This window comes from Chamaea fasciata, unplaced genomic scaffold (genome assembly GCF_029207755.1).
Source record: "Chamaea fasciata isolate MVZ Bird 193981 ecotype frontalis unplaced genomic scaffold, bChaFas1.0.hap1 SCAF_8, whole genome shotgun sequence".
Taxonomy (NCBI): domain Eukaryota; kingdom Metazoa; phylum Chordata; class Aves; order Passeriformes; family Sylviidae; genus Chamaea; species Chamaea fasciata.
Window position 1 is genome coordinate 23854277 of NW_027094093.1, and position 23965 is coordinate 23878241.

The 23965-nt window shown below is 61.3% G+C and overlaps 3 protein-coding genes across 5 annotated transcripts; all 3 read right to left on the reverse strand.

The window, feature by feature from the left end:
- Positions 1–15: 15 nt before the first annotated feature.
- Positions 16–6675, reverse strand: VIL1 (villin 1). The gene is made up of 20 exons (XM_066190166.1): positions 6647–6675; positions 5541–5642; positions 5262–5336; positions 4930–5126; positions 4553–4661; positions 4176–4286; positions 3876–4078; positions 3290–3368; positions 3077–3175; positions 2827–2980; positions 2617–2717; positions 2345–2482; positions 2030–2188; positions 1771–1950; positions 1510–1655; positions 1270–1414; positions 822–1010; positions 601–669; positions 288–425; positions 16–192 (listed from the first exon to the last, which is right to left on the reverse strand). Exons 2-20 carry the CDS (start codon positions 5613–5615, stop codon positions 79–81), a joined length of 2481 nt encoding a protein of 826 aa, XP_066046263.1. The 5' UTR covers positions 5616–5642; positions 6647–6675; the 3' UTR covers positions 16–78.
- A 2104-nt stretch (positions 6676–8779) lies between these two features.
- Positions 8780–13979, reverse strand: CTDSP1 (CTD small phosphatase 1). 2 transcript variants are annotated; one of them, XM_066190168.1, is made up of 7 exons: positions 13730–13978; positions 12306–12448; positions 12046–12147; positions 11753–11809; positions 11179–11271; positions 10697–10882; positions 8780–10602 (listed from the first exon to the last, which is right to left on the reverse strand). In XM_066190168.1, the coding sequence occupies exons 1-7, from the start codon at positions 13794–13796 to the stop codon at positions 10474–10476; spliced, it is 777 nt and encodes a 258-aa protein (XP_066046265.1). In that variant the 5' UTR covers positions 13797–13978; the 3' UTR covers positions 8780–10473. The 2 variants fall into 2 exon arrangements, with proteins under 2 accessions (XP_066046265.1, XP_066046266.1); XM_066190169.1 differs by lacking the exon at positions 11753–11809 and having other exon boundaries at positions 13730–13979.
- A 3068-nt stretch (positions 13980–17047) lies between these two features.
- SLC11A1 (solute carrier family 11 member 1) lies at positions 17048–23434 on the reverse strand. Of its 2 annotated transcripts, XM_066190172.1 has the most exons (16): positions 23401–23427; positions 22680–22813; positions 21857–21979; positions 21462–21581; positions 20574–20680; positions 20412–20482; positions 20252–20319; positions 19964–20119; positions 19668–19826; positions 19398–19487; positions 19102–19221; positions 18501–18650; positions 18346–18419; positions 17744–17897; positions 17568–17664; positions 17048–17473 (listed from the first exon to the last, which is right to left on the reverse strand). In XM_066190172.1, exons 1-16 carry the CDS (start codon positions 23417–23419, stop codon positions 17400–17402), a joined length of 1716 nt encoding a protein of 571 aa, XP_066046269.1. In that variant the 5' UTR covers positions 23420–23427; the 3' UTR covers positions 17048–17399. The 2 variants fall into 2 exon arrangements, with proteins under 2 accessions (XP_066046269.1, XP_066046268.1); XM_066190171.1 differs by having other exon boundaries at positions 17473–17664; positions 23401–23434.
- Between the last annotated feature and the right edge of the window lie 531 nt (positions 23435–23965).

The window sequence follows — 23965 nt, forward strand, 5'->3', positions numbered from 1 at the left end:
GAGAGACCACAGCCCTATTTTTCAAACTGATTTTATTTACTAAAGAGCTAGGATTGTCCCTGTGCCTGGGCTCCTGCTCTAGAAGAGTCCTTTGTCCTTCTTGAGCTTCTGTTGTTTCCACAAAGGCAGGTTGCTGAAGGCAGAGCGGTTCATGCCAAAAGCAGCCTGGAAGTCCTCATCGGAGAGGTGGTCCTGGGGCCATGGAAAGGAAGCTGAGCTGAAGAACTGGGGGGGGGGGGGGGGCTTTCCCTGTCTTCCCATGCAGCAGCGCCCTAGCCTCATCTTACCTCCTTCCTGCTGGGATCCACACCTCGGGGCAGGTCCTCAGCTGAGGTGTTCACCAGCACATCCAAGGGGAAGGTCTCCAGTTTGGAGGGGACAAGGGTGGTAGAGGCAGTGAAGACCTCTTGCTTGGATGTGAGCACCTGAATGGGGGGTGCAGAGTCACATCAGGGCCTGGCCCAGGAATGGAGGTACCAGGCTGGCTCCAGGTGTCTGCTCACTGGAGAATCTGTCCCTGCAGCTCCTGTCACCTGCCAAGGGGCTGGGACGGCTTTCTGTGCCCCCACCCAGCCCAGCTGCCCTTCTTGTGCCACTTACTGAGGTGAGCTGCCCAAGGCTGCTGTCATCACCCAGCTCAGCTCTCAGCGTCTCATAGGATTTCTTGTCCTGGGAAGGAGAAAAAGTGCTCAGCCCCTCAGCATGCACAGGGGTCTGGCAAGCCACTGCCCCCACCCTGGAAATGCTCCTGGAGCCAGACCCACATCTGGTCCCTTCTGCAAAGGGACTCCCTGGTCTTTCAAACCCCCTCCATGACTCACGTCCCAGTTGAGAGGGTCCCAGGCCAGGAACCAGCCGGTGAAGGTGGGGGGTTCATAACCCTGCTTCACCACAATGATGGGGGTGTCAAGGTCACGCCCACTGGGGTGGCTCCGCAAGTACTCCTGTGCCATCACTGCTGCTGCCTCCTTCTCTGACTCATTGGCGCCTTTCCCAATCCAGAAGAAAACCTGCAATAAAGTTACTGTGTCCACTACTGGGGTGAGATGGAGCCCTCTGGGGCCATGGCTGGAGGCATGTGAGCTCTGTCCATGGGAGTCCATCCTCAGCATTCCCTGGAGCAAGAAGGCTGGAAAAAAGCATCATGTGGCCACATATAGGCAGGTTTCCAGCCTCCCATCCCAGCAACTGTGGCTGATGCATGTCCTTCAACCATAGGAACTTGTAGGATTAAAAGTCTGTCCCCCACTCCATTCTCCCCCAGCTCACCTGGTCCCAGGTGTCTAATAGGTAAACATCACTCTCCTCCAGGTCATCCTGGGTGAAGTCTATGATCTCTGTGGCCAAGAAGGTGCCTGTCTTGTTGGAGCACTCAAAGAGTCGGGGGGACACAGAGGAGTTCTCCTCCTGCAGCCTGAGAGGGGTCAATGTGATGGGAATGAGGCTGACCCTGCTTGGGGATTGATGGCCCATCTTACCCATGGGCATGCATAGGGACAGGACTGGTACCTCTTGCTGCTGGCATATTGGGACTTGCCCCCCAGGGCCAGCCAGAATTCAGGTGGCTCCTGTCCTTCTGCAATCACTGGCTTCTCCATCTTGGAGATTATGTCGGCCACAGTCTTGGCCATCTCACGTTCATCCCCGCTGCAGCCCTGCCAAGCAAGCACAGCTGCTCCATCACTGGGCCCGGCCAAAGAGGAGGAAGAGGAGGTGGGGACAGTTGTCTTGGAGGAGACAGCACCCATGCCAGTGCCCAGCAGTACCCACCTTCCCATACCAGAGATAACAGCAGCTGGGGGTTTTGAGCACAAAGACATCATTGGAGTTGAGGGAGGAGGCACGGACAGGCACCTCAAAGGCCTTGGTGTTGTACTCGTTGGTGCCGTGCACTTGGAAGAGGCGGGTGGAGGGTGCGGGCTCTGTGTTGCCTGCCCGAGAGGTGCCACCCTGGGGTACAGGGACAGGAGGTCACCACCGGTGCCACAAGCTCACTCGCCTGCCCATGCCCCAACATCCCTGTGCTCACCGCATACACCACCATCTTGCCCTTGAAGATGGCCATCAGATGGGCTGGCTCCTTGCCCATGGTGACACGGATCTGCACCGGCTCGTTGTTGTACTTCTGGTCCAGGGCGACAGCTTGGTAGGCAGAGGCAGCCAGCTCATCTGTGCTGGCTTGGCGGCCCTGGGCAGGGTAGAGGAGGCTCAGCACCCATCACAGCCCTCCTTGCCTTCTTGGGAAGAGGCAACTCTCATGCTGTTCCCAAGGGGCAGAGCACCCCCAGTCCAGGGAGGTACACCCCTGTCCCCCACCCATGGGGCAGTGGCCTGGAGGTCTCACCTGCCAGATGTAGATGATGCGGTTCACCTTGGGCCCCACATAATAGGTGTAGAGCACCAAGTAGCAATCCCCACCATAGAAATGGCCCAGCCACTTCTTCTCTACAGGTACCAGCTCATTGTTCTCCACACGCCAGACCTGGTGGGACAAGGACATACTGCTGTCAGAGCTTGTGTATCCTCCTGCCATGCAGACCCTGGACACCAGAGCACCCCCTAGTATAGCAAAGGGGATGCCTGAGAGGGACCCACATTCTTCCACGGCCACCTTACCTCTACTTCTCCAGATCCATCATCCACCATCTTCTGCTGGGCAGCCATCTCAGGCTTGGCGTGCAGTGTGGTAGCATCAAATTTCACTTGCTCCACCTTGGCTGTGGGGAAGGGCAGAGGAGTGAGCCAAATCCTTCGGGCCACAGGGGCACCCCACAGCCTGTCCACCCCAATCCAAGAAGTTCTTCCACGTTGGAAGGAGACACTCACCCACTTTGCCCACAGTGTGGGTCTTGCCCAACCCACTGGTCTGGTTGGGGAGAGTCCATTTCTGGAAGAGCTGCCTGAAGATGGATGACTCGGACCCATCATTTTCTGTTTCCACGCTGGTGCTGTCTGGATAGTTCTTGGCTTTGATGAAGCCCTGGTGGGATCCGAACACAGAGCATGGGTGTGGAGTGCCTGGCACCCCAGGGAGCAGTCAGGCTATCCCATAACAAGCCCCTAACTCAGAACCCACCAGTGCCCTGCTCATCGCCTGCTGCTTCTCCTCCTTGCTGGCATTCTTGCCCTTCCAAACGAAGATCCTGATACCTCCTTGATCAAGGATGTAGCAGTCCTTGAAGAAGGGGCAACAATAGAAATTAGGACTTAAGTCCACCAAATTCAGCTTTTGAAGGATTAAAGCTGCCAAGGAAACTGGGCACCCCCAAGCATCCCATGGGTGACAGACCTCGTGCAGGAGCATGTCTTGAGTTAGGGGTCGAATTGCCACCTCCTGTATGACCAGGTTCCCACTGGCATCGGAGACGCTGAAAAGAGAAAAAGAGAGAGAAAAAGGCTCAGAAACTGGGTTGGAAAACGTCATCCCCATTACAGGGTGGTGGGGTTTATTGGGGGTGTCCCCTCCTCATCCCCTTCCCCAGCCAGATCATGACACAGGTGCTGCCCAGGGGCTCTCTTGCTGTGCCATGATGGCAACCTGGTTTGTAGCTTGCCCTGCCAGGCAGCTCACTCATGGCCACAAGGAGGGACAGAGAGGTGTCAGATGTTATGGGGCCACTGAGGGGGCGTTGCCACAGCATCCAAAGGTGATACTTTGCATGGGCATCTCTATTGGGTACCAATCCTCCTGGCAACTGGGATTCCTAATGCTCCAATGGCACCCAAAGGACTTATCCCCACCCCTGCTGTGCCTTTGACCCTTCTTGGTGTCTGTCCATGGGGCTGGGAGTTGTAGGACATAGCAGAGGTGGCTGCTGGCTCCCTCTGGCACTATGGAAAATGCCCCTATGTGTAAGCCATCCCCAACAACTCACTGGTAGAGCTTGAGGGAGGACTTGAGTATCTGGTCCACTTTTTCATCAGGGATGGCCGGCTGGATGTCCCTCTTCTCACCCAGCACATGCTTAAGGACCTTCATGAGTCCTGGTGAGGCATCCTCATCCTCACCGTCCACTACGCCCACTTTGGCACGGCCCCCACGTTCCCGGTCCCGGATATCCTTGGCCAGGTTCATCGCCTGCAGCCAGGGGAGAAGGGATAAGCCCAGATGACGGAGAGGGTGGCTGGTGACCCCCCTTCCTCCAGGAGGGGACCTTGGGACCCCCTGGCCATACCCCCAGCCTCTCTTGTCTGTTACTCTCAGGGCCATTCCACTGGACGATGAGCTGGCCCAGGTCCAGCAGGAATACGTCTCCTCTGTTGAAGCTTTTCCAGCTCATCTCCACCTGCAGCAGGACAGGATTGGGAAGAGTGGGTGTCAAGCAGCAGAATGCCTGGATCCCCATAGCTCTGCAGCCCCTCTCACTCAGAAATAGAGGCCTCCAGCCTCCATTCCTCCTCCCTACTCTGAGAGGGACTTTCTGGGGAGCAGTTACTCCTAAGGAAAGGCAGCATCATCCCACACCCACTGTGCGCCCTGCTTGAAGGCAGCTGTGTCTGTGGGGAGCTCTGGCCTGATCCCGATCCAGACTCCATACATCTCATGACTCACCTCTCCTGCTGCCACATTCTTCTTGCCCTTCACGTGCAGCAGTCGCTGGATGTTGTAGGTGTTTGTCTCCACATGCTTCATGCCTGAGGCCACCCCACCCTTCTTATAGCTGGGAGGGGACAGACATGGTGTCAGCCCTGGGTCCCCCTCCTCACACCACTGGGGTCTCCCTCCCACCTCCGTACACAGGGAGGTGTTTGGGGACCCCCATCCACACGCATGGTAATGGATAGATGGAGCCCAGCTCCAGATCCTTCTTTTTCCTGCCCCACCTTACTGACACAGAGCTGTCCCCATCCCCACTGGGGATATCTTCACAGGACCCCACCCCACTGTCACCCACCATGGGAGCAGTTCCCCAGGGGTGACTGACATACATGAGTCCCTGCTTGAAGTAGGCGCGGAAGGTCTCGCTCTCGTGTCCCTGGACCTCGCGGTGCTGCACGGCCACTGAGCCCAGGTGATCATCCATCTGGGTGGTGTAGATTGCAGCCGCCCCCTGCTCATCCTGGCTTGACTCCTTGCCCAGCCAGTAGTGGATGTCATAGCTGAAGTTGCTCCCAGATTTGCGCGTCTGCAGGACACCGGTCCCCGCTAGAAGAGCCCCTGCGTTCCCAGGCCATGTTGGCCACAGACACCCCACCCTGCACCCAGCCCCCTCAGGGCAGAGCCCATTCCCAGTTCCCCACGTGACCCCTGACTGCCCTACCGACAGCAGGACGTAGCAATCCCCCTCGTAGAAGTTGCCGTAGCTTTTGGTGGGCACTGGCACCATCTCCATATTCTGCAGAAGAAAGGGAGACATCACCCCTGGTGGGGAAAACCCCACCCCAGCCCCATGCACCCCACTGCCCCCAGCACTGGGACCTGGATGCTGCACTGAGACCCCCAAACCCAGGTACTGAGGACACAAAGGGAGGATCTTCCCTCACAGAGACACCACCCCCCACCCCCCCCCAAGCACCCCAATGATGTGCCTCATCCTCACCTCGATTCGCCATATCTGGATGCCTGGCGTCGTCTTGTTCAGTGTCCTGGAGACTTTGGCGCTGAGCTCCACCATGGTGACAGGTACCACCAGCAAGGGGACCTGCCAGCATCAGCAACACCCTCGTTAATGGCAGGCAGTGTCATTAAGAGCTGGGACACAGCCAACCTGCTGTGCCATCTGCTTCCCTGCTTGCTCTGCAAAAAGCCCAGCTGTAAACCCCCCCTGTACAAAGCTGCACGGCACAAGGGCACCCCCAGCACCGTGGTATCAGGTCTGTGGGCACACAGGTGGGGCTGCCATCCTCTCAGCTTGGCTGACACTGCAGCTAATGGGTCCGTACCAGAGTCCAGGTCCAAAAGGCTCAGAGTCCCGTAAGTGCCCCGGTGTCCTGCCCTGTCTTCAAGCACGGAACAGGGCCATGCAGGGCAGCCACAGCACAGCAGCTGCAGCTGGGTGACACTGCTGCATGGTGGCCTGTTCCTCCTGAGGGCCAGCAGGAACTGGCCCTGCTCAGCTCTGTCCTAGCATGGCTTGGCATGAAGTGGAACAGCACGACATGGCCACTGCTTACACACACACACACACACACACAAACACACACACACACACGCTGCCTGCTTCAGATCCCCTGCTTCAGACCCCCCCAGCAGATCCACGCTCCCCAGAGAGGGCGCCTCCTGGCTCCACAGGAGTGCTGAGTGCCAGTGCTGCTGAGGTTGTCCACAGCCGTCTCTGCCAGGCTGATGGCGCTCCCCACAAGCAAACAGAGGGGCTGAGCAGCAGGCCCCTCAGTGTCAGGCAAAGCCACCCTGTGTGCCGCGGCTGGAGGCTGGCAGGGAGTGCTGGCATAGCCCAGATGGGAGGTCTCTGCTTCCCAGCCCTGCAAAACCCCACCTGGCCCCACTGTGCTGCCCCCCAAGAACCCACATCCCATCCCTCAGAGCCAGGGGCTAGCATCCCCCAGTACAGCCCCAAGGTGGGGCTCAGGTGAGTGCCCAAGCCCATCCCCATGCTAAGCTGAAGGCAGGAGTGATGGTGGCCATGGGATGTGCTGTCCACCCCATGCCCACCCTCTGTCCCCTCACCGTACCCCAATCCCTTACCTTCCCTGCAGAGCTGGGTGCACAGGTGAGCGTACCAAGGTGGAGTGCTCAGGTGCCAGCACCCAGGAGACCTTTGTTCCCTTATGTCCCAGCCTTTGCTTACCATATAAGGGCAGGGACAGCCCAGAGTCAAGGTCCCCACAGCCCTCCAAGACTTTGTGGCACCTAAGAGCCCCGTTACTCATGGGGTGTTTCCCCCCTGGGTGCTGTTACACCCATCCCACAGGCTGGCTGTGCCCAAGGTGGTTCCTTTGCCCTCCCCAGGCCTCTTCCCCTCTGGGCCCTTGGTATTGAGTCCATGCTGAATTTTTTTTCTTTTGCACTCCACCAAGAAGTTCCATAAAGTGATAACAATGGGCTGGACCAGGACACGCGGGCATCTCCACAAACAGAGGTGCCTTGATGCCATGGGAATGGGCTTTGCCACTATTCTTCACCCCCCAGACCCTAAAATTCCCAAACCCTCCCAGACACAGAGCACTAAGACCATGGAAATGCTTTGTTTCGGTTTTTTTTTCAGTGCCTCCTCCCCCCAGAAAGGTTCCATAGTGAAAGTAATGCAACACCATCTTCCTGGGGCATCCCCTTCCCACCCCCGAACTGGCATATCATCACCCTGGCCATGGGACTGTTCCCAGGCTGTTTCACATCCCTTCTGGAAGCCAGATCCCTGGTCACTCCTGGCTCTGCCTTCCTGCCTTGGGGGTCTCCACAGTCCCAAAGTCCTCTTGGGGATGGGAAGGGGGGGGTACAGTGATGGGACGTGGGGCTGGGGCTTGGGGGTACAGGACAGGACATAAAGTGGGGGCCCGACTAAGCCCTATGCCCTGTCCTACGCCCCCAGTCCCAAGGGTTGGTATCTGATAATGCTCTTGATGTTGGCAGAAAGGAGAAGGGACCGAAGTGGTCCCAGGCCTGAAGGTGGTTTTGGGGAATGACCATGGCATCCATAAAGGTGGGAGGGGCAAGTGTCAGCAGCAACAGGTCCCCGGCCTTCCTGTCCCACCTTGTATCTTCCCCAGCCCTGCGGGATTGCTGCAGCTTTATCTCAGCAGTCCTGGCCACAAGCACTGCGGGCATCCTGCAACCCTGGCCTGGGCTGCAGCGAGCCCCAAATCCTGCCTGACGGTCCCCCCCCGCAAGGACTCCCGAAATGATGATGACGGGCTGAACCAGAACAGGGGATGTGTCAGCCATAAAAAAGGGGGTGTCCTGATTCCACAGGGGGGGGCTCTGCTCTGCCATCCATTCCCTTGGCCCCTAAATCCTCCTAACCCTGCCACAGCTCCCACCTCCTGCCCCCCACATGAGCATCCCCGTGGAACCCTTACCTGAGTGCAGAACCTCCCGTGGGGCTGAGTTTTGGGGGGGGAGGTGGAACACCCGGGTGGCCGCTGTCGCCCTCTGGTCAGCGGCCACGTCCCCGGGCTGAGTCTGTCAGTGCGGCACAGGGGTAGGGGACCCCACGCCGGCCCCAGCGGGCTCACCCCTCCCCGGGCCCCCCAGTCGGGCCACTAATGAACTCAGTAATTTGTGCAGCCACCAGAGAGGACAGAGACTTCGTTAACGAGGGGAGGCACAGGGCTAATGAGGGCACGGGGGAGGGGGCAGCTAAGAGACATTCCCCCCAGGAACGCAGTGTCGCCTGCATGTTGGCAGCAGACTGCCTGGGATGGCGGGGGGGTCGCAAGTTGTCCCCCAGGTGTCCCCCAGTCTATATGGGGAAGGCCTGACGCCTTATTTGGAGCAAAGACATTTGAAGTCTCAACACTGGAAGGGGGGAACAGCCTATGCAGTAAATTTAGCCCCTCCTTGTCAAGGGGCAGGATACCCATCCCGGTGGCACCAGGGATCTTTTCTCCCAGTTTGGATGGAGGTGCCAGGGCAGCCTGCGGGGCTGTCCTCGAGTGTGAGGGTGTCCCCTTGACACCAGGCAAGGGGTGACACCTCAACCCTGCAATCCAACGGTGCTTCCCCAGCACTGACCTGCAGCATCCCCCACTCCCAGGGGACTCCAGGGATCCCGGGGGCTCCATGTCCCCCCCACTGTGCACAGCCACTAGCGACACACACATGATAATGTACCTGTGCCCATGCATGCACACACTCAGGACTACTCTTTCCAAGATGGTTTGATAGCTTTAATCACATGAAGGCACTTGGATCTGGTACCCCAGCCCTCCCCAGCCCCCTATGCTGCCTCTGCATCCCCCAGACCTCCCAAGGGTGCCCAGGGTGGGGGCTGTACTCCTCGGGTGCCGCAGCACCCACAGGCACTCACTGGGCAGCGGCTGTGCTGGCGCCCTTTGACTTGTCTAATATAAAGTGCTGAGTTCAACCCTCCCGGCAGGGCACGATGAGATCTGGGGCCGTCAGGGATCCAGGGGGCTGTGCTACACCACCCCCATCCCACCCCCCACGACAGGGCAGGGGGTGTGGGCAGGGCTGGGGGGACCCCTGCTCACCTCCAGCATCGGGAGCAGGGCAGTGCCGGCAGGAGCCGGCTGAACAGCACCGGAAAGCTAAAACCCTTCACACCCACCCCCCCAAAAACTGCCCCGTTCCCTTCGCTGGCACAGCGGTAAAAAGGCACCCATGATTTTTTGGGAAACCGTTGCTTTTCCCTCTAAAAAGATATGAGGCATTGTCCATATTCTGACATTAAAAAAGGCCTGGCTGAGCTCAGCCCCCTCCAGAAAATCCCTTCCTGAGAGCCCCCAGACTCTCAAAGCTGGGGGACACCCTGGCACGAGTCCAACCCCACGGGGGTCAGAGTAACCCCAGGCTACAGGGGGGCCGCAGTGTCCCCCACCCCCTCCCAGCTGGGGAACTGGGGCAAGGCTGGGAGGGGCACATTAATGCTGGTACGGGGGTCCCTCTCTCCCAGGAGTGGCAGCCTTCGGTGAAGCTGCAGATGGATATGGATTGGGGGGTGTGCCCCCTCACCATGGGAGGGGACCCTTCTGTTGGTGACTGGAGTGGCTCCCAGTGACACAGTGTAACTGGAGAGGGGGGAGACCATCTCCCCCCCCCAAAATTAGAAGAAACGGAAGTTGGAGGGGGCGAATAAAGAGCCCTCCCAGGCACAGCCCTTGCAGGGCTAAGGGGGAACAGAGACACAGCGTCCCAAGGCACGTGGGGAGGCATTTTGTGCCCAGGGGCTCAGCCCTGAGGCTGGGCTGCCCCTGCAAAACACAACCCCTAAGTGGGGGCAGCAGGCATGAAGAGAGGCAAGGACACGCCCCCCACGAGGTGATCAGCTGCACCCAGGGTAGAGTTAAGGGTATGGTGGCAGCCCTATGCACCAAGGCCAGTAAGACTCCCTGCTTTCTTGGAGGGGGACAAGTATTAACCTGTCCTGTAGCCTTGGCAGATAGGGCCCAAGGGCTGCCAGCCTCCCAGCAAGGCAGAGTCTGGATGGAGGGATCTAGTCCTCCCAAAGGCAGTGGAAAGCAGCAGCTGCTGACCCCGCCCCCCATCCCCAATCGGGGGACAGAGGGGAAAAGGACCTGAGAACCGTTTTGTGGAGGGGGGACACAGGTTGGGGGTGAAGGGGGCAGGGGCTGGAAAGTGGGGGAGGATGGGACACCCCCCAATAGGTCCTCAGCACAGCAAGGCAGTGGGTCACCCTACCCCACGGCAGAGGGGGTCTTCTCTGAGAAGGGGGGCACCCACATCTCCCACCACCAGCAGGCACGGAGGGCACCCGCGCCCACCAGGGCTGGGGAGGATGATGCGGGGCATACCGGGACCCTCCCTCACCCAAAATAAGGCACCTGGCTCCCCCGGTGGTGCCCCTTGGCAGCACCCAGAGGGTGGGGGGGCCATTAGCTGTTAGTCCGCTGCTTCTTGAGCACTGCGTACACGTCCTCCACCTTGCTGAGCCTCTCGAAGAAGGGCAGCAGGTCCAGCAGTTCCGTGTCCGCCATGTTATCGAACCAGGAGGCCACCGGCACCTGCAGGTGGCACAGGGGACAGTGTGGCACAGGAGACAGTGCTGATTCAGGGTCCCCCACCACATCACCTCCATATTGCCCTGTGGGTACGTACGGCATTATCAGGGTGGAAGATGTAGGATGCGGGCGAGTTGTCCACAATGATGATTCGGCGCAGGTCACGGCCCAGGCGGCTCAGGTCCTTCACGTAGTTGCCGCGATGGAAAACACAGGATTCCCGGAAAAGTCGTGCTCGGAAAGCCCCCCATTTATCCAGCAGGTCAGCCACAGGGTCCGCATACTACAGGCACAGGAGGGAGGGGGGGAGGTCACTATGACACACCACACCACGCTGCCCACCCCACAGGGAAAAGGGCACCCAGCTCTCCACTGGTGCCAGGTCTCACTGTGCCTCAGTTGCCCAGGCCAGTGCTTTGGAGGGGCAGGTAGGGAAGCCTCCCAGTGCTAGTGCTGCCTGTGGGTACACAGGGGACAAGAGGCCAGTGATGCCTGCAGGTGGGCAGGCAGGGGAGCTTTGCCACTTGAGGGGTGTCTGGGAGGGGGTGGACAATGCCAGGGCAGACCAGGGACACCTACCTTGGCCAGGCTGGCAGTGAAGAGCACACACTCGAAGAGCTCACCCATGCGCTGCAGGAACTCATCCACATGCGGCCGCTTGAGCACGTACACCTGTGGGCACGGACATAGGGCAGCATGCTGCTGGCACTGGTTACGGGTCACCCAGCACCCCCATGTCCTCCCCAGAGGACACCTGTGTCCCCACACCCAACCAGCGAGTAGCATCTTGGCCACACCTCATTGGAGCTGCCTGTGCGGGCTGGGGGATGCCATGGCCCCACAGGAATGTCCAGGGTGAAGTGTCTGGCTGGCTCCAGAGCCAAGTAACCGAGAACAGGCTGACTGCCCAGACCACAGCCTATCCTGGATTACTTGAAACCGGGGCTGGCCACTGCAAGAGGGCACCATGCCAGGATGCCCCTTACCTCCCTGCCCTGCAAAAAGAGGGGCACCCACCTTTGCCCCACAGTGTGCCAAAGCTGGCACCATGACGCCTCCCATTACCCCTTGGTGCAGAGCACTGGGACGGCTCTCGGTCCTTGGGGAGGTGGAATGATGCCCCCCTCCCACCAGGCACCCACCCCGCTGTTACCTGGTGCATGATGCCATCGATTTCCACGGGAATGATGAAGTCAGCGTTGTTCACTGGCTGGGGAAGGGCACACCAGGATGAGCACTGGGCACGCCAGGCAACCCCTGCCCAAACGCTGCCTGCCCTCTGCTCACTATGCACCCCTGCCAGACCCGCAGCCCCCTCACAGGGACGCCCCAACTGAGCCAGCCAGGCTGTGCTGGGTGCCGGGCATCATTTGATGGGAAAAGGGTGGCAGAGCATGTGGGGGAGCACATGGCAAGAGGTGTAGGGTGGGCCAAGGTGTCCCCCACCTTGAAGGAACTGTGCACCAGGGTCTCATCCAGGTCGATGACCACGCAGAGCTTGCTGGCATCCTGTGGCTTGATCTCGGGCAGGAGGTGCTTGACAGTGGCCTGCAGCAGGGGGGCACAGGTCAGCAGGGCAGCAACAGGGTGGCCAGAGGGGGGCACTGGGAGAAGTGCCTGTTCAGCCCCCAGTCCTGGCCACACAGGGGAGGCACAGGGGATGGTAACCCACCCCCACCAGTGCCAGGCTGGGGGTGTGGGGTTACCTTGGGCAGTGCCCCGTTCTCCTCCACCAGCAGTGGTGCACCAGTGGTGCCGGCGCAGGGCTCCGCTTCATCACGGCACAGGCAGCAGAAGAGGGACTGGAGAATGCTGCGGCTTCGAGGCTTCTTGGCAGGGGTCTGGGTACCTGCGGGAGGGCCGAGGGGGGGTGAGGGGTACCGTGGGGGTACTCCCAGGACAGCACTGGGGACCAGGTGAGCCAGGTCTGCGTGTTGCCCCAGAGCCGCCGTGCCCCTATCAGACCCCGACACCCATCCGGTCGGCCTTCCGGCCTGCCAAGCAACGGTGCCAAGGCAGTGTCGCTGACACGAGTGCCTGGTGACCACCCGCAGCCCCTGACCCGGCACATCCCACTCCACGAGTGACCCCCGTGGGCGCTCCCTGTGCGGGCAGAGACCCCACCACAAGGGCGCGGGGCTGAGCCCGGGGGCAGCCGTGGGTCCGGGGCCGGTCCCCGCTGTCCCGCCGCGGGGGGCACAGCCCCACTGGGGGGGGGTGGCGGGGGGGGGGGCAATGGGGGCGTGGCCTCTCCGAGGGAGGCGGGGCTTACGCCCGTTCTTTTCCCCACCTCCAGACAACTCCCTCGTCTCATTGGCCGACTCGAGTGCACCGGAGGCGAGAGGCCAATCAGGGCGAAGCGCCCGCCCCTGGGCGCCGTTCCCGCAGTCCCCATTGGCGGAGCGAGGGGAAACTGAGGCAGAGAGGGTGCCCCTGCCCACCCCGTGCCCCAGGGGCAGTGCGACCGCTCCAGCCCCGGCCCCACTGGTCCCGGCGCCGGGTCCTGCTGCAGGTCGGGCCTAGGTTGCACCCGCCCTGGCCGTGCCCCCCTTCAGGCGGGCCAGGGCCCCGAGCGCTGTAGTGGAGAGCCGTGTGGCCCGTTTCCACGTTCCGTGGGGACGAGGCCCGTTCCCACGTTTGCTCCTCCCGGTCCTGGCAGCTTCCCAGGCCAGGGGGACGAGCAGCGGCCCGCGACAAACCCCCTTCGCGGAGTAGAGGGGACGCGGGGAACGGGACGCCGGCATGCAGCAGGGCGCCCAGAGCCCTTCCTGCCTCAGTTTCCCCGCGGCTTCTGCGCGCACCCCTCGCCCGGCTCCGGAGGAAACGGCGCAGATAATCCAAGCAATACCCCGAGCCTTGCAGGGCACCACCGGGCTTGGAGGGGGCCGGAGCACAGCCCCCCGCGCCCGGGAGGCTGCAGACGGCCCCGCTCGGTCTGAGCTCCAGCCCCAGCGCATCTCCCCAGCCCTGGGCAGCGGGATGCACGGGGGCGGGCTGAGGCGGCGCGCAGCTCATCGCACCCTCCGGGAGCAGCCCCCGCAGGCCCCCAGCCCCCCCCCGGGGACCTCCCCCTCTCCCCTCTCCCGCACAGGAAGGGGGTATGGGGGAGTAATATCCCCCTCCGCATTACCTTTCTCCTGAAGCGGGGCGCTCCCCTCCTCCCTGCTAACCTGGGCGATGATGGACTGGTGCTCCATGGGCGCCGGGGAGGGGGGGGTGGGAGGGGGCGGCCCCCCCCGGCGCGGCCCCCGGGGGGGGAGGCGGGGCGGGGGCCGGCGGCGGCGCGGGGCGGCGGGCGCGGGAGCGGCGCCGCGGAGGAAACTTTGTTACAACATGGAGTTTCCTCCGCCCGGGCTGGGGCTGCAAACATGGATCCCGGGCGCGGTTTCAAGGAACCCCTTAAAAGGGCAACGACGGCGGGGGGGCCCTCCTCCTCCTGCCTCCTCCTCTCTCCTCCTCCCGGCACCCGCGCCGCTCGGGAGGAGATGGGGTCCCCGCCGAGCCGCGACTGGGACCGAGACGGGGAGTTCTGTGGTTTGGCTGGGAAGGACACCCCCGCCTTGCTCTCCCACCCTCCCCCGCCCCGAATGAGAGAGCATGGAGTGGAGAGTCAGTCCTGCTGTCACCCTCCACCTAGCTGGCAGCCCGGGGATTCCTCTGCAGCTACCCCCGGCATTCGAACACGTCCCCCCACGCTGGGTGTCCCCTGGAGCAGAGACCCTGGCCTAGCGGCTCAAGGCTGGGGGGTCCCCATTACCCCCCGAGGGCACATGTCCCATTGCCAGTATAGGCCAGTGGTGCGGGACAATAAGTGCTGGGGGGCAACACCAATAACCGCCGCTGTTTTCTATCGTTCTTTCTCCTGCAATCCCCCAATTATATGAACAATTAATAAGTCTATATTATCAATACTTTCCCTTACAATTCCTCCCCTTCTGCCATCGGTGGGGAAACGGGGCTGTTTCCAGGCGCTTTCTGAAAAGCGACTCTTGACGGGAGCTTGTGGATGGCACAAATCCCTTAGAGGAAACCCCGCCCCTCAAGCCCCTCAAGTGCAGAATCCTCCAGCCCCCTCCCCTCGCTAGCCCTGCGGGGCTCTGCCGGGACAGCCTCTCACCGCCGTGGCCCCCAGCCCCGCCCAGGCAGCGTCCGGCCCGGGAGGGTCCTGTCCCGGTCACCACCCTCGCCATCTCGGTGGCAGGAGATGCTGTGTGCTCTGTCAGCGCTGCCTCGAGGGTGCAGCAGGTTGGAAATTTCCCATCTGAGCTCATTTGAAATCTTTCCACCTCTCCCACCTGCTGTTTGGGAACTTCAGGAGCTGAGATCGCCTTTTCTGGCCCAGTAGGGACCGGGGCACTGGCGAGGCAGGGATGTGGGCGGTGGCAGACCGCGATTACCGCTCCATCCCCCGGGACTGAGCCGACATGGCAGGGTGGGAGCAGCCCCTGGGAAACAGCGCTGCGAGGGGACCCCTCCCACCTCCTAGCATGGGGCACAAGGGGACATGACACCTGCCCGAAGGTGACCACGCTGGGAAATGGGGCCTGGGATTGGGAGGTGCTCCCACAGGGAACTGCGATGCTGCGAGGCTGGCAGAACTCTGGCAGTACAAAGCCGATTTACCCCTGCAGTACCCGCATTGTCGGCTCCACGTGGAACATCCCGACACCAAGTGTCCCCGGGGAGCTGTGGCAGGGACCAGCTGCTGTTGGGGACCGGGACACTGCATCCTGCCACCCCCTCCGCGGGTTCTGATGGCGGGCAGTGGTTGTGCCTCCATTTCCCTGCCCCTCCGCGGTACAGCAGCCGGCTCCCACATCAGGCAGCCACCACTGTCTCCTGGCCCAGCAGGAGGAAGAGGAAGAAAGAGGCTGTGCTTCCTGTGCTCTCTGTTTTGGGCTGACCTTTGTGCTCCTTTAGCCCAGATGGAACTGAATAGGATATCTGCCTCATCCCCACCTGGGCTGGGCTGGGCTGCCAGGGGATGCTGCTCTCTGAGGGGACAGCTGCAGAGGCCACACATTTGTTCTGTCCAGGACCCCTGTCCCTTTGGCTACATCCTCCTCATCCTCCCTCCCTGATGAGTCTAGCCAGGCCCTGCTAGTCCTCCAATTAATGCAATTAGAAAAGTCTCCGAGCCAATGCCTGCGGCGGTATTTGGAGCACCTCCTCCAGTTCCACTGCCTGCCTGGGGCGGATTGGGCAGCTGGAGGGTTAGGGAGACACTGTCCCTGCCCTGGGGCTGTGGGACAAGCCCAGGGCAGGAGTAAGCAGAGCCCAGTTGGATTGTTTGAGCTGCAGGGTACGAGCACAAAGCAGAAAAGCATCAGGCTCCCCTCAATCGGGCACTCAGGGACCCCTCTGTCCCACCCCACTGCTCCTAGACTGGGGTCCCGGATGCTTTCCCCTGTTCTCCAACCTAGCCCTGACCCCGGGAGCTCTGCCCCACGGCTAAGGGACTACAGAGATAGGTCTTGGAGTGGTTGGATGGAGGCAGGTGTCCCTGGGCTGAGGATGCTCTAGGTTGCAGGTCCCAGCTGGAGAACAGCAAATCCCACAGGCATAACCCCGTAGACCCCACGCCCCCCAGCCTTCCGCATGCTGAGGACCACCCCGATGCCCCCCTACCCCTTGGTGACCCCCGCAAGACTTGTACGCCCGGGCAGGTGCACCCCGAGCTGGGGGCGTCTCCCGCTCCTCCTCCAGTGTCCCGGCTGCGCCTCGGAGGAGGGGGGAGCCCCCGCCTTTCAGTGGGGCCCACCGCTCTGGCCCCTCCTTCAAGCAGCCAGAGGCCGGGCCAACGCGGAGGCGGGGGGGAGGCACCGCCCCACCCCGTCCGCCATCGCCCTTTTAAGGAAGGGGACATTCTTCACATAAACAAGAGCGGCCCCCGGGAGCTGGGGGGGGTCCCTTCCAGGAGTGGGGGGCACGGGCTGGGGGGTGTCCGGCCCCCCAAATTCCCCCTCCGCCACCCGGCCGGCGTGGGTCGGGAAGTGGGGGTTTGGGGTGGGGGGGAGGTCCTGGGGAGAGGGGGGAGCCTTGAAACAGCCAGGGAGCGTCTCGCAAGTGCGGACCGCGGCGGGGGCCGAAGCGCGGTGGGACCCCCCCCCACTCGCGGTGCGGGGCCGAGGAGGGGGCGACGGCCGCTCCCGGAGAAGGCCCGAGCGGCTTCGCATCCGCATCCGGCGGTACCGGCAGGCGGGAAACGGGGCATCCGGGGCGGAGTGGGCACGGTGGGGCCCCCCACCGTCGTCGTCCCCTCCCCACCGGGGGAATGCAAAAAGCTGGCGCTGAGCCCCCCGCGCCGCCACGGCCACGCGTTGGCAACCCCGCCCCGTCCCCCGCCCGGGGCAAAGGGGCCGTCCCCGGGGTACGGGTGGGCCGAGAGGGTCCCCGCCCCACGCCAGGGCCACGCAGCAGTAGCGAGACCGAGACCAGCTTACAAACACGTCGTTTATCAGCCGTCCCCCTCCCCCTGAGCTTCGGAGCCCTCCGTGGGGATGGGGCCGATCCGGGGGCTGGCCCCGCCAGCGGCGGGCGGTGGGGGGTGGTTAGCGGTCCCCGGCGCTAATTAGCGGTCCCCAGCGGTGATTAGCGGTCCCCAGCGGTGATTAGCGGTCCCCGGGGCCGGCGGTTCCTGGCAATAATGAGCAGGGGAAGTCTCCGACGCGGGTCATTCACTGAAGCGTCTGTGCCAAGGGTTGGGAGAACCTCCCGCTGCTATCCCGCTCCCCTCGCATCAAGCCTGGACCAGCACCCCGGAATTGGCGGGTATTGGGGGTGGGAAGAAGGGCTGAGCTCTAAGATCTTGAGGGGAGGTCTGCCGGTCTGTAAACCCTTTCCTTGCTGGGTGCATATCTGGCTAAAAGATGCCCGAACTCGGGAGTGGCCGAAAATCCGTGTCCAGTGTGAGGAGGCCGCGCTGGGCAGGGACGTGGGGATAATAAGCAGGGATGGGATCTGTCACCGTGTCCCTGTCGGGTCGAGGGCGAGACCAAAATTGAACCGGCTGTGGTGGCCCCGGGCCAGGAACCGAGCTCCATGTGCGATGCTGCATGTCCAGATCTGCAGGAGCAAAGATGACAGGTCCATGAGCACCCACCAGGGACACCATCCCACCCCTATCCCTCGGTGCCAGCCCTACCAGGTAGCCGACGAAAGCCAAGTAGGCAACCAGGAGCAGGCCCAGGGGAATGTGGTACTCCAGGCCGCGAAGTGTTGGCAAAAAGTCTGCCACGAAGTAAACGTTGATGGCGCAGACCAGCCCCGTGATGAAGGTCATCAGCACCTTCCCTGGGCTGTGAGCAGGGCAGTGGACATCAGTGCCAGGGCAGGGCCCCCACCCTGTGGGCCACTGGGCACAGAGGGCTCAGGCAACTGAGTTTGTAGGTCCCAACTGGGACATCTCTGCACCCGTCAGCTATATTTCACCCCGTGGTGGGGCTCTAGGTGTGGACTTAGGCCACTTTCCAAACCTAGGGCTGGCAGTGCCAGGAGGATGCTGACGGTCTAAGGGTGCCCAAGGAGCCAAATGTGTCATTGGGAGGAGGATGACAAGGGTAGTGATGGGGTCTGTTTTGCTCTGGCTGCCCTGGGCAGGTGGCAATGAACATACCCCTCCAATGTCCGTACACTAATTGCCCCATGGGCGTGGGTTGCAGGGGCAGGATGGGACCAAGGGAAGTTGCCTGCAGCCAGAGCTCCCCACTCTGCCTCCTCTGTGCCTCCCCATGCCCTGGCACTCACAGGCTGTTGCTGAAATCCTGCATGAGCGGGTGCAGGCTGGTGAAGGTGAGGACAGGCAGGACGGCAAAAGGCAGCTGAAAAGAGAGGGGGATGAGGACATCACGGCTGCCAGGCTGGGGTGTTTGGGGGCAGGTGATGCCCTCCCACCCCCTTACCAGGATGCTCTGAAGGGCGTTGAGGAGGTCATTCATGCCTGTGAGGTGGCTGACATCCTTGAAAGCAGCCACGAAGAGAGTGGGCAGGATGGCAAAGGAGCGGGTGAAGAGCACCCGGGTGAAGCGGGACCAGCGGAGCTGCAGGAAACCCTGGAACACGGCAGAACCTGCAGCCTCCCTGTGCCTGGGGCACCGTGTCCTGGTGACCCCCTAAACCCTCGCTGGGAGGAACATGGGGGGAATCTCCCCCTCCTTTGTGCCAGGGCACTGAGCGGGCTCTTGCAGGGCTGCCGGGCCCCGCTAGGTGTCAGCTCTGACTCATTAACAGAAGATCTGATTAATTAGGGAAACACTGCGTGGAGCACCAACAGGGTGCAGTCGGTGGGCACTGTTTCCATCCCACCTCCTGAGGAACAGGGAGACTGGTGTTAGGAAGCTGCCACCCAGCAGCTCCCTGCAGGAATGGCGGGCAGTTATCTCTTCCAAATACTCCTGGGCGGGGTGTGCTGCCCATAGAACCCCCCCACCAAGGGCCCACCTGTGATTTCCCGGCTCTCAGCCCCTCCCTGTGGGGGCAAGGGCTAGCAATCCTTTCTCTCACCTCCATGACGAACTGCCCTGCATAAGTCCCAGTCATTGTGGAGCTCTGTCCTGCTGCCAGGATCCCGATGCCCCAGATGTACAATGCCGCTGCCCCGAAATAGCAGCCCAGGATGACGCCCTGTGTGGGGACACTCCAGTGGGCACCCTAAAGTGTCCCCTACCGCAGGCATTCCCATCAGCTCCCAGCTTTCTTGTGGGGTTATAACTGCCCCCAGCCCCAGGACTTGATGGGGAGAGTGATATATTCCCCAAATGAGAATGGATGCTCACTGGACACAGCCTGGTGACACTCACCCCCTGGTAGATATCCACAGAGACTGTCTTGTTGTTGGTGGGGAAGATGCTGGCATAGTGACTGATGCTGCTGTTGATGCACTTGTTGTGCTGTAAGGCATGGCAGGCACAAGTGTGACAGCCACCCAGCAGCTCCCACAGACACAGGGGGATCCCCACGCATCACAGCTCAGGGAATGAGAACATGCAGTCCCCAGGGGATGCTTGTCCTGCCCATTCCCACAGCTGGGCACAGCTGTTATCTCCCTGTGGACATGAGGTGACACTCACCACGTCCTCATTTTGCTGGTGGTAGAAAGCCTCACCAAAGACAGTCATGACAAAGAGGTTGATGAGGAAGGAGACAAAGAGGGCCAGGCAGGACTCGATCAGGAAATACATATTGGCCTCCTGTACCGCCTCCTTCTTGGACCGGTCGATCACCCGTGTCTGGGCATGGCCAGTGACGTGGGTGTCACGGGGTCATTTGAGCACCCCTGTCCCACAGCCAGGACCAGCTGGTCCCCACCAAGTGTACCCTGAGGCACCCTGGCAGAACAGTGTCCATGGCAGTGCCTTGATCTCACCTTGACCAAGGAGGAGTGGAGGAAAATGTTATGGGGCATAATGATGGCGCCAATGATGCCCATGGCCTGCAGCAGCTCCTTTCGTCCACAGCCCGGGCAGCTGGGCAGGAAAATGCCCTTCAGTACCTCCACCTGCCCCGGCCTCACCACCAGGTACTGGGAAGCAGTGAGAAGGGGCACTGTGAGCTGCCATCCCCCTACCACAGGCTGGTAGCAGTGGGGACACCACGTGGCAGTGTCCCTTTCCAGCCTTGCAGGAAAAGGGTTGTTCCCAGCTCCCCCCTTCACCTCATAGCCAAAGGTCAGGGCCATGATCATGATGAGGACGCCAAAGAAAGCCTCCAGTTTGCGGAGTCCTAGAGATGTCAAGAGAGATGGGGTGGAACGGAGCAGAGGACACTGGTGCCACATGGGCACCAGTATCCCCAACCCTTATCCTGGCACTCACCGTACTTATCGAGGAAGAGGAAGAAGAGAGTGTCCGCGATGGTGATAAGGACCCCACCCCAGAGAGGGATGCTGCAGAATGGCCAGGGGTGGGATTAGATACATGGCCCTCTGTGGAGCAGGGCCATGGGGGAGGCTGGGGGGTCCCTGTGGGGAGGCTCACCGGCCAGCTGAGAGCAGGCTGAAAGCAATGGCTGTCCCAATCACCTCCTGCATGTCAGAGCCGATGATGGCGATCTCAATCATGAGCCAGAGCAGCATGCGGGGCACCTGGGGGTGACAGGGCACCATGTGGTGCCTGAGCCCACAGTGGCACATAACTCTGGGCAAGCTGGCACAGCATCCTGTGTGCAAATCCCTGTCTCCAGGCTGTAGCAGGCCACCCAGAGCAGCATGGGGAGCCCGAAAAACCCCTCTCAGCTTCTTTCACAACACAATCTCAGGATGAAAGATGGATGCTAAATCTGAGCCTGTTCCTCCCCTCCCCATCCCTGCCCCAGTGAGAGCTAAGGACAGGACCCATCTGTCTCGATAGGGGGGGCTTGAGGGAGGCGGGGCAGAGGCATGTGCCCAACCCTCCTTTTGGGGACCTGTCATTCAGCCAGCATGTCCTTGTTCATTCCCCTCATCAGGAGCTTGACACTTAGACGGGACCTCTAACTCTCCCCCTCCTCTGTCATGTGATCCCTCCCCCTGAGCGCCCACAACTTTCTGCCCCAACACGCACAGGCTTTCCCGCGTCTCGGCTTCGCGTTGCTGCCCCGACGCCTGGGTTCGCTCCCACGGGGGACGCTCTCATGTGTCCCCAGGTCAAACTAGGACACTGAAGTAGCTGCTTACCACCTCTTGCCCTGGGCCCCTGTACTGCAGGCATGTGGGCACTAGGTGGGGAGCACCGGGGGGCTTTGGGGAGCCCCTGAGAGAGGCAGGTCTCTCACAGCATCTTCCTGCTCCTCTCCAGCCCTGCAAGTCCTTGCTAGGACTATCACCAGCCCAAGCACAGGGTTCGCCCCAGACTGTGATCCCCAGGGGCCTCCCCGTGGTTGCTCACCTTGGGGTAATAGAGGTAGCAAATCTCGCCCAGGTCTTTCCCGGTCACCACGCCTAGACGGATGGCCAGGCGCTGGCACAGCAGCCCCAGGACGGTGGCCCACAGCAGCACCCACAGCAGCTGGGGGGCAGGAGGGACTGAGCACTGGGCAGGATCCGGCTACCCGGGAATGCCCAGTTCAAACAGGGTTGCAGGGAAGAGAGGGGGTGCAGGTGCTCTCCCAGCCCAGCCAGAGGGGTGTCCCCCTGGCACCCCTGGGTGCCCTCTCCCTGTGCCGAGGGCCCCCCGTGCCCTTCCTGCTCCCTGGCTGGGGAAGCCAGCTGCCATGGGCAGCCGTTGGTGCTGAAGAGGTTACGAAACCCCCGCCTGCTTCCCGAGCCCGGAGCCGGGCTCACCTTGAATCCCGCCAGTGCCCCGCTTTGCAGGTCTGACTCCACGTTGCCTGGGTCCAAGTAGGCGATGCTCATGAGGAAGCCGGGACCGGTGAAAGCCCAGAGTTTCCTAAAGCTGAACCCAGGCTGGGACAAGGCAGCAGGTCAGAGCCAGGAGCTCCCGTTCAAAACCAGTGTCTCCTAATTGCACATCCAATTCCCTTTAGCCCAGTGATGCCCGCATGGATGTGTTTAGCACATGGAGGTCATTTTCCTGACAGTTTTAGAGAGGGAACTGCTGCCCCCAGCCTCTCCCTGTTAGCCGCAGTGGTGGAGAGGCAGTGAGCCCTGTCTCACCCACTGTACAGTGGTTTGCAGGGGGTCCCAGCGCTGTCAGGCACCATTAATTGCATTCCATGGGATTCCACTGCTTCCCTCTGCTTTTGCTGCTCCTCGTGACTAGGGAATACCATTCCTTCCCCTTCTCTGTTCCACTGCCCTGAGACCAGACAAGGATGGAGAGGGCCAGTGGGGTGCAAAGCTGCCTTGGGGAGCCCCACTGGGCTCATCCATGGGTGGCCCAGTAGGTGTGTGAGCAGTGGGGTGATCCTTGTGGCTGGGTAGCACCTTGCCCCATTGTCTTAGTTTCTCCATCTGGAAAACTTCAAGCATGGAAACACTCAACCTAGCGCTGTGACTTGCCTGAGCTGGGTCTGGGGTGCTGGGGGCATGTCCCCAGGGCATGACCAAGACACATATTCCACACTGCAGTGGCCCTTCGCCTCTCCACTCCTTGCAGCACTGTCCCGCTCCCCCGCCCTCCCTGAGACAGCCTTGTGGCGCCTACCCCACTGCCCTTGGGGATGGTGATGAGCTCATCCAGGTAGGTCTGGTCCTGAGTGCCAGGGCGCTGCGGGGGCATGGGACTCCTGCCAGTGCTGTAGCTCTGCTCTTGGCCCCTGTTCAGGGACCTGGTGAGGCCTGAGGGGGACAAGGAAGAGGAGGGGAGGTGGCAGCCTGCCAGAGGGACAAGGACACTGGTGGGCTCCCTGCCCTGGTACCAGCTTCCTCCAGTCCCACTTAACTCTGCCTGATGAACCCCATGAGGCACAAGCACCAGTTTTCCAGGGAGGCCATGAGGATGGCAATATGGGATCTGTCAAAGGCTACCCAAAGGGATCAGATGCCACCTCCAACTCAAGTGTCCCTAAAACCCCTGGTCTCAGCCCTGTCTTCACCAGTCCAAGACCCAAGTGCATTTCTGGGCATTAGGGACAGGAGGGGACCCTTCTCCAGCTCCTGCTGCTGGATGGGCATAGAGTGAGGACAAGAAGCTGGTACTGGTCCTAATCCCCCCTCTGCAGCCCACTTACATTCTGGGAATTGGTTGAATCACATTCCCAGGCTTGACGGAAAAGAGGATGGGGCTGGTGGGGAGTCCTGGACAGGCTGTGGGGGATGGTGCCCACTGAAAGATGGAGCACAACCAGGGGTCCCAGGGTGGAGGGAAGGGGGTCTAGGGGATGAAGGGAGGCACAAAGGGACCCAAGAAGTGTTGTGAGGCTCACCTGGTTCCAGTGATGCCATGGGTGGACCCGATCCAGCCACAGTGCTGAGGCTCCCTGATTTCAGCACTGAGTGCAGCGCCTGCCGCCCAGCTTTTAAAGGACACCCCCCCCCCCCCAGTTGTGTCATGCTGCCCCCCCTCAGGAGGAGAGGAGAAGGATAGGAGAAGGAAGTGCTCCTTCCCTACCCCTGTGAACACACACAGTCTCGGTTCCCCCCCATCCCCCCCAGTGCCAAGAGGCCCCTTCCCTCCCCTTTGCCTCACAGACACGCAAACACGAGACACCCTAACCGGGGTGTGGGAGCATGTCTGCATGTCACTCTCCATCACATGCCAAAGGTTCTGCTTGGGCGACTGGGAGGACGGGGGACAGTGTCCCACAGAGCACAAAGGGAGGGCTGGCCCCACGGGAGTAGGGGAAATGCCATAGAAGTAGGAGTGAGGAGGAAGCAGGCACGTGTTGCATAAGCAGATCAAAATGCACCCTTAGCTGCTGCGGGAAGCACTCTGCCAGGCAGGCTCTGTGGCATAGGGTGCTCACATCACCCGTGGGTGCAGGGACCTTC

What these genes read in the sequence shown, in the direction of transcription:
- CTDSP1 (XM_066190168.1), bottom strand. Translation starts at nt 13,796, where the DNA reads ATGGAGCACCAGTCCATCATCGCCCAGGTTAGCAGGGAGGAGGGGAGC. An exon ending in CGCCCCGCTTCAGGAGAAAG is followed by an intron (nt 12,449 to 13,729) that starts GTAATGCGGAGG and finishes GCCCTCCCGCAG; the next exon opens with GTACCCAGACCCCTGCCAAG. An exon ending in TCACTGCCAGCCTGGCCAAG is followed by an intron (nt 10,883 to 11,178) that starts GTAGGTGTCCCT and finishes CTGTGCCTGTAG; the next exon opens with TATGCGGACCCTGTGGCTGA.
- SLC11A1 (XM_066190172.1), bottom strand. An exon ending in GCTACCTCTATTACCCCAAG is followed by an intron (nt 20,681 to 21,461) that starts GTGAGCAACCAC and finishes TGTCACCCCCAG; the next exon opens with GTGCCCCGCATGCTGCTCTG. An exon ending in CCTCGACCCGACAGGGACAC is followed by an intron (nt 17,474 to 17,567) that starts GGTGACAGATCC and finishes CTCCCGAGTTCG; the next exon opens with GGCATCTTTTAGCCAGATAT.
- VIL1 (XM_066190166.1), bottom strand. Translation starts at nt 5,615, where the DNA reads ATGGTGGAGCTCAGCGCCAAAGTCTCCAGGACACTGAACAAGACGACG. An exon ending in GCAAGATGGTGGTGTATGCG is followed by an intron (nt 1,951 to 2,029) that starts GTGAGCACAGGG and finishes CCTGTACCCCAG; the next exon opens with GGTGGCACCTCTCGGGCAGG. An exon ending in GGGACCCTCTCAACTGGGAC is followed by an intron (nt 670 to 821) that starts GTGAGTCATGGA and finishes TCTCCTTCCCAG; the next exon opens with GACAAGAAATCCTATGAGAC.